Raw genomic sequence first — 8,635 nt, forward strand, 5'->3', positions numbered from 1 at the left:
AAAATGCCACTATGTCAGCCAAAGAGTCTAATTAGAAGAAATTAAATTGAATTCTGTTTCAAATGTCAGTGATATCTCTCCCTCTGGATATTGGTCGTATTAGAATAGCATTTGGATAATCTTATTTATCACAAGATAAATAGAATTATTTCCCCTCATCAACACCACACATAATGCTCTAAATTTGTTCATTAAAGTCGATATTAAACTGGATGTTATTTAACAGTTTTACAAATATACAAATGTATTACATAAAAAGGGATATTGTCTATTTTTTTATACAAGATATAGTGATCCTGGAATGAACAAACTATCCCAACAGTTATAAAATTGATTGCTTTGGAATTTGGGATGACTCCTAATGGCTTTATTGATCCTCTAACTGTTACTTTAGCTCCACCAGCAGGTCAAAGTTTTCACTGATTCAGTGAAATAGCTTGACATCTGCTACATCAATTGGCACAAAATTCTTTAAACATGAATGTTTCACAGTGTGAGCTGTGCAGGTTCAGTTCCCCTTTTGGTCATGATGAAATGAGGAGGAACTGGAGTTATCCAGTCATGGTTGGGCATGACCATTAAGGCCCCAGGGCCCCAGGGGTGGTCTGGGCTGCTTATGGCCATCAGAGTATCCGAGTTGGAGCCAGGCGGGATTGAGGACTGGCTGCTGAGCCGCCTGAACACAAAAATGTATGCAGACATTCATGGTTCACAGACAATGAATCTCAATTACTTTGGTGACCCTCTTACTTTTCCTGCAGCGCCACAGTTGAGTGAAATGTCTCTACAACTATTGGATGGACCCTCAATGAAGCTTGGTACAACTACACTTATGTTCTCTTCAGGATGAATTGTAATAACTTTATTGATCCCTGATTTTCCATCTAGCTCCAATCATCGATTGATTTGTCCAATACTTTCATTTATGACCAACAGCAAAATTATACCCATCAACCTCCGCTGTACTTTGTATTTAGTGCTGAGAAGGGAATGTTGGAATGCTTTCAAGCTAAACTAAGATGGTGTACAAGGTAAACATTATTCCTTGTGAGCATGTTGACCTGAAGTTAGCAGCCTCAGTGAGCCATTAGTGTGGCTGTAGACTCTTATAGTCTTGTTTCTGTAGGTTTGATTAAATTTGTCCACTTCTTAGAGCGACATTTCAACCATTTATCTGATACACATAGCTATGTATTTCACGTTTTCAGGAATACTCACAGCACTTTATAATGGATGTTGGTTGGAGTTTAAAAAGTGTAGCTATGTTTCCTATATGGCTGTCTTTGAAAGAATTGCTGTTGTGTTACATGGTCACAGTCGCATTTGAGCTTGAAATTACAGGGTTTTATTTGGTTGGAGTACAGTCCATAGCATCAAAGATGTGATGGATCATATCTTTGAGCTGTCTAAAGCTTATTTGAAGTGAAAGAAAGGCAATGTTGGAGACAGACAGGACAGAGAATGAAAGACAGTATGTCCAGCCAGTTCCATAGATGGACCAGGACCATCTGCTCGACACTATTGCTGGATCTTCATTACAGACACACTCTTGGAGCTCATGTTCCTTTCATAAGTGTGTGGCTTTGCCCATTAGCACACAAAACCAGAGCACTTATGCATGTATGAGAGCTCGAATCTCACCATGCAAGAGGCCGTACACATGCCTTCACCTTTTGGCCTTCTTTGCCTTTTGATCTTCACTCACAGGGGTCCAAACACACACACACAATCACACATCTGATGGTGCATACACACAGTAGAGACATTAACTAGCAGTCCCACAGAAATATTTAAACCATTCCGGAGCCTTTAACTCTGAAGTCTTTTGGCCTCGGCTCTTTAAACAGAAAGTTTGAGTCAATTCCCATGGCCCCCTCAGGATCTCAAGTATCAATAAATTCCTGATTTATTTAGTGCGACCTCAGTCCAAGGCAGTGGCTTCAATGCCCAACACACACACACACACACACACACACATAAACACACAGCAAACTCTCTTTTCCCCCAAGGCATCCAAAACCACTTCCCTGAATAATTCACCGAGCCTGCTTTGTTCATCGATCTCTCTCTCCATCTCTCACTCACACAGACACATCTTTCACTTAACACACGAGGCCAGGAGCAGCATAATTGGCTGCTTCATCACAATTCACCACCACGGTGGATTTAGGTATTAGTAAGGAAAAGCCCTTACTAATACCTTCAGCAGGTTGAACTTAGCAGCCTTTTGTAACTGCTGGCTTTGGTCAGAGTTACTGCTTATGAGATAATCCCAATAAAAGGGTTCTAACTGAGCTCAAAATTTGTCAATTCCAAGTTTAATCACACATTTCTCATAACACAAAATGTCTTCATAATGCCAACATATACTCTGCTCTCTAGAAGCTGTTATTGTCTCTCTAGTGGAGCCAAAAGCAATTATTAGGATTTATTTTAAGCCTGCTTTAATAATTTAATCGATATCAGTTTCTCCAAACGCTTCAAGCTCTTTCAATATTTAGCACAGAACTTATAGCTCATAATCATCCTGCTTTTCTTTTGAAGATATTCTTGAACACTCTCTGGCCCGCACCCTGAATGATGCATTGACTGACTTTCATCTCCTTTGTGTGTCTGCTCACTGTCCCTTTCTCCCAGGATACATTCATCATACTCTAAAACCAGCATCATTACCCATAATCCATAGTTGGACACTTTTTTTCTTATGTGTATGATTTTTGCTTTCATCATTTTGCATCAGAAAAAATGCTGCCCTTTGACACTGCAGAAAATTGTTGATTCAATGTGTTTGTTTGCGTGACTGTGATATTGTCACGAATTTGCCAGGATTATGCAATACAACTGTATGTCACACCTCTGTCATTTGAATAGCAGCAAGGTGACAGTGATTTCTTTTTATTTCAGTACATCTAATTCTTTACATTTAATATTTAATAATGGAGAAAATCAACTTGATAATGATAATAATAATACATAAATGATAAGTTCCCTGGGACACTCTGCAGACTGTGGTCTCCTCTTTCATGGCGAAACATACGAAGCATATAATTCTTTATTTTTTCAAATGTGTTTATTAGTTTAAATATAAAGCAAAAGAAGAAATAAACCACTTCTTTCACATCCAGTCCTCAACAAGTCTTTCAGTTCATCCACCTTCAGCAAGTGATCAAATGAGTGACATCAGCGACAGTATTTAGTCCTGACGATTGCATTTTAATACACATGCTTCCTTTAATCATATGTCAAAACTATCTGGAGGGAGATAGTTCAGAACTGGCATCCAAATCCTCATGTTAAAGATTTATTTGTTCCACAAGGCAACAGCGGAAGGTGTTTCCTTAATCTATTCCAACAAAATACAATAAAAACAATAATCTATCCAGCAATTTAAATTTCAGAGGAGGAAATGAGAAGTCTTCAGAGGGTAGACCCATCAAAGAGAGCCCAGGAGCTTTGTTAATTTGAGTTTTGGCTGCACAGTTCCAAAATTGCGAAATATATCTACACTGTCAAAAAAGATGAAAATGAATCCCTCGTTCTCTGAGACCTTTTACACACAGAGATGATAAACTGTCTTATTTTGCATAGAGGGAGTTAGATGTAATCTATGAAGAATTTTGTATTGAGTTCCCTTCAGTTGCATGCTCATGAAGACTGTGCTTAACACACTCAGCTACCAGTCTGTCAAAATCCCTCTCGCTCTCTTGCATTTGATATTTGTGGAGTAAAAGGAAGAAATGAAAAAAAATGAATCCAATAGAAAAGGACTTTGACACAAATTTTTGGATGTGTTACATAAATCCCTATCAAATATGGAACAATGCTGGAACATAATCAAATATTTAGTCCAATGTTTAAGGATTATTTTAAATCCTCTTTTTCTCAGAAGACCTTAGCCCTCATAAACTATCACCAAAATTACTTTTAGAGCAGCTGTGTTTGCTTATCCATATGTGATGAGTTTCAGTTGTAGACCAGCTCATGCTGTCATCCCAATTCTGTTTTGTGATGTATTCTTAGTACTATAATACTACAATAAAAATGCATGAGATTTTAGCAGATAATCCTGTTTTTTGACGTGCATATTGTATGAATGAACCTAATGAATGAGATCTAATTTAAATGGCATGCACTGCATTTGAAGAACTCGTATGCACAGAGTGATATTTTCAATCTTTATTCAGTCCAGTTACTCTCAACAGACCCTGACACCATACCGATCCTTTCCACCCAAAAATGAGAAAGAAACCAGAGAAAACCAGAAACAAACAAACCATTGGACAGTGAGAGCTTTTCTGCAAAATTTGGCATATGTATATTGCATTATTACAGTTTTACAAACAAATGTACAACAAAAACATCATAAATAGACTCTTATTGTGAGACAGTGAGGGGCCAGCTTGCGTGGGTTTTTTTTTTTTTTTCTCTTTTTCTCGTGTGCCCGTACAGAGGGTTATGAGCCTTTTATGAGGAGTACTCATACTCCTCTGCGCTGCGGCGGCCGAAATCCATCCAGCCCAAGTAGTCCCTGTCTGCTATCCGGTGGTTGGCACTCAGTGCGTTGCCTCTGCTGTTCACCGTGGAGTTTCTACGCACGGAACCTGGGAGGAGAGGAGACATGGAGAGAGGAGGTTGTTGGTGTGCACGGAGGAGAGTGAGGAGGAGAGATGGAAGTGATAGAACGAGTGGGTGGAGGAGAAGCAGAGCGGGAGGGAAATTAGTATTTTTCAGAGAAACCTGGTCCTACTTTTGTTCCTGCATGGTGGAAAAAAGTTTGAAATACCACTGCTCTGATTTTGCAAGCAAATGTGCTGCAATAACACAGAGAATGAGCCTTGAATTAGATTTCTGATTCTGTGAGGCACTCTGACTGAGCTGAGATGATGTATTTAGTGTTTTTTAATAACTAAAACATCACAGTTTTATTGGAAATGTTACATCTAATTAAATGTAGTAAATTTGGGATGAGATTGGACATAAATGATGCTCTCACAAAGCAAGGACTTGATAGTCTTCTTGCACTGAAATGCATTTTCAGTGATTTATGCTTTTAATATTAAAAATTTCATCACTTTTACAACTTTTTCTGGATCCAATTTTCTGCCCTCGAATGACACTTGAGTTCATTACCATTTTACACTTTATTTTTAATGGACATGGTGTTTCTGCCTTCCAAAGCTTGTTTGCTTGTGATCATTTTAATTGCCCAGTAGTGGTTCCTTCCCCTCTCTCTCCTCTCTCTATTTCTCTCTCTCTCAAACAGCTGGACTTTCGGGTGACAACGTACTATTAGCCTCTCTTCCTTTGTGCACTCATGCATATATATTTCTCAATGTGTATGTGTGCACGAATTTGTGTGTCCATTCCCTTGAAAGGATCACTGAACCCTCATTTATTTTCCCTATCTCCCCCCCACACACACTGTGACCTCCCATCCTTTACAAAAAAAAATCAGATTCTGATCTCTGAATCTTTAGTTTCTTAAATGAAGTGAATCAAGATTTCTATCCATTTGGTTAGAAATCGCTCACAGAGATGCTGTTTTCACTCCGCCCACATCCTCCTACGCACCACACACACATCCACACACACACACACATACACACACACACACACACACACACACACACACACACATAAACACAGTGTTTCAGTTCCCTGGTGTGCTGAGAAGATTGGCTGCAGAAGGTTCGACAACGACACCTCCTACACCGCAACATGCAAGTGAACAGCAAGCACACGAGCACAGACGCCCACAGACGCACACGCACACGTACCCTGAGATGTTCCATGTTAATTTCAGTGTGCCCTTTGACATTTTATACACTTCAGTGTCTGAGTGAAAAGTTTCAAAGTCTGTTTAGCCTTTTTTCTGTTCCCAAATTTGAGCTGAATATCATGTAACAGAATACATGTAACAATATTTCTAATGCATGCAAATATATGTGTGTGTGGATGTCTAAATGTCTAATGAAACATAGACCAAAAGGATTCCGGTTTTCAAGAAATTAAATGCACACTTTCAATTATTTTCTCAGTGTTCCTCTTCCAGTCTGTTGGCAGTGAACAAATCATGAAAATAATTAGTTTTGATTTGTAAATCACCCACTGAAGATGCAGAAAACATCTCTTCAGAGCATTTTTCTTTTTCTAATCTTTAATCCACCGCTGAAACATTTTGCTCTCTAAAAACGTGCATTAAAATTTCCAGCAATTGTTCTGCAAAGAGACCTCGTGTGTGGACGCACATCTGGAAGCCCAAGCTGATTATTCAGATCTTAACAGTGTGTGTGTACTGTGAAAGCCCAGATATTTCCCCCGTCCTGTCACACTGCCAGAGAGATCAGAGAGCTGAATATGAGGAGCTATGACAGGGTTCACGGCTTGCTCTCTTGGCGTAGCAGGAGAAAAAAAATCAAGCAACTGGGATTCAAACGAGGAGAAAAAAGTGAAGAGGGTATGAAGAGAATGGCCGGAAGGCATGCACGCTCTTTCAAACCACAAAAGCTTTTCAGAGCCACTAATTCATTTTACAAAGCTGGCTGCACACTGATTCCAGTAATTAGCAGGACTGAGGGGAGGAGAATGGCAGGGAAAAAGCACTTGTCTCTGAAAATTAACTAATGTTGCAATAATAATAATAATAATGCAATAATAATAATGTTGTTGCCAGATGTTTTCTTTATATACTCACACACACACAATACACATATATCCTTCAAGGATGCAGATAGACCAAGGATGACAGCTGTACTTAACATATATACCCAAACATATGCAAACACACACATATACACCTGCACACACACCTTTCCTGGAGGAGATGAGTCTTGCCAGCAGCTCACTGAGGTTGGCCCGGGAGTCTGCATCCTCCTCAGCCAGAGGAAGAGCTTTCATCTGGGGTGCAGAGCGGCTGTGTCGAAGGTGGGGCTCCCCCAAGGTGTGGGTGTCAGCCTCAAGGAGAGCTGCTCAACATGGACAGACAGAGACACACCAGAGCAGATGTCAGATGTTAAAAAACTCACTGTGATATTAATGAATGCGCCTCCGGTTCATTATGGGGCTTGTGTTCGCCTGCGGTGACAAACCCGTACCTTCAGAGGCAGCAGAGACAGAGCGCTGGCCCTCGTCTAGGGGCTGAGAGGATAAAGGGAGCCCGACACAGCTCGTACACAGGACTGCCAGCACGACACACACACACAGCCCAGCAGTCATCTGAAACAAAGAGACACACAGGGAAAGTTTAATAAGGAGAAATTTTGAGATCCGGTCCAGTCTGAGCTTACGGCGCTCTCCTCTCCTGACTGAACAGTCATCTTCCAAACTGAGAAACTACAACCATCTGTCATCTGCCAGACGACTGCTCTTTCACAGTTAATGATCACTCTGGCTGCACGGAGAAGGCACATGAATCAGAGCAGCATATTCACACTGTCAACCCGGGGCACAGCACGCAACACAACAGCTTTGGTCGCTGTGGACTGTTTAGTCTTAATATCCCGAGCCCCATTTCAGCAGGTCAAATTGACCCGATTGTCAAAGCTGAAAGAATTTTTCATTTCCAATTTGCTTTAAGGAAACATCTCTGGAAATAAATGAATGTAATACAATGAAAGCAAGTGAATAAAATCTAATCTAACTTCTAAATTATCAATAATTTTAGAACAAGATATAGTAAATCTGTAGCATCAAATATTCAAGATAAAATTGCCACCAGTTTCATTAATTCTGTCCTCCCCCCATTCTTTTATAAGAATATCCTCAATATTATTCCAGCCTGATTAGAAAGTAAAAAATGTTCTCACTATAGGCTTAAAATAAAAACCAACTCATAAAATGCAATAATATTTTCTACTCTGTCATATAATGAAAAAGAAAAAAGTATTCTCCTTACCTTTACAGAAGAGGTTCAGCGTGTTAGAAGAGTGTGTGAGAGTGAGGAGAGCACTTCTCTGTTGAGTGGGAAGGATGCCCCTTTTATACTCCCTGCTCAGCGCCCTGTGTGTGTTCGTGTGTGTGTGTGTGTGTGTGTGTGTGTGTCAGTGTACATCCTGTGTATTCCTCTGTGTGTTTACAAGCCAAATGTGAGTATTTGTTTCCAACCTCATCAATACTGTCTGTTTGCTTATCATAAAATTCAACATCAGGAGCTGTCTTGCTGATTTGCATCGTGTGTGTGTGTGTGTGTGTGTGTGTGTGTGTGTGTGTGTGTGTGCGTGCGTTCGTGTGTGCACATAGTGAATCATCTGGATCAAAAGTAGAGCTTAAAACTACTGCTGAAATATTGAAAAGTTCTTTACTTTTGCTGGAAATTATCATATTTTTATTCAGTTTACTGATAAAATAATCCACTTTAGCTGATGTCATGTGGACGATGGGCTTGTATGTGTGAGTGGGTGGGTGGGTGATGGGAAGGGGGATGGCTATGTGGTCAGGCATGCGTGGTCGTGTGTATTTATACATACCCACACATGTATTAAATGTCAGTGGATGTTCACACTTACAGAATCTTCAGTTTTGTTCATTTAACAGGCGACTGAGCTCAAACTGAGACATCTCCACCGTCTCTCTCAACCACGCAGGATTAACTTGGCTCATCTGTCATGCAGATGTAGCAAATCAGCCTGAGTCAACA

The 8,635-nt window shown here is 40.1% G+C and overlaps 1 protein-coding gene across 1 annotated transcript; it reads right to left on the minus strand.

The window, feature by feature from the left end:
• Nucleotides 1-4,161: 4,161 nt before the first annotated feature.
• On the minus strand, nt 4,162-7,979 carry cckb (cholecystokinin b). The gene is made up of 4 exons (XM_067611995.1): nt 7,895-7,979; nt 7,095-7,215; nt 6,810-6,965; nt 4,162-4,601 (listed from the first exon to the last, which is right to left on the minus strand). Exons 2-4 carry the CDS (start codon nt 7,213-7,215, stop codon nt 4,465-4,467), a joined length of 414 nt encoding a protein of 137 aa, XP_067468096.1. The 5' UTR covers nt 7,895-7,979; the 3' UTR covers nt 4,162-4,464.
• Nucleotides 7,980-8,635: the final 656 nt, after the last annotated feature.

The sequence above is a fragment of the Thunnus thynnus genome, chromosome 15, assembly GCF_963924715.1.
Source record: "Thunnus thynnus chromosome 15, fThuThy2.1, whole genome shotgun sequence".
Classification (NCBI taxonomy): Eukaryota; Metazoa; Chordata; class Actinopteri; order Scombriformes; family Scombridae; genus Thunnus; species Thunnus thynnus.

Bases quoted from the DNA above. Each gene is read 5' to 3' on its own strand.
- cckb (XM_067611995.1), bottom strand. From the start codon at position 7,215: ATGACTGCTGGGCTGTGTGTGTGTGTCGTGCTGGCAGTCCTGTGTACG. The intron at 6,966-7,094 runs GTACGGGTTTGT...CATGTTGAGCAG, and splicing joins TGTCTCTGCTGCCTCTGAAG to CTCTCCTTGAGGCTGACACC. The intron at 4,602-6,809 runs GTGTGTGTGCAG...CTCTCCTCCCAG, and splicing joins ACTCATCTCCTCCAGGAAAG to GTTCCGTGCGTAGAAACTCC.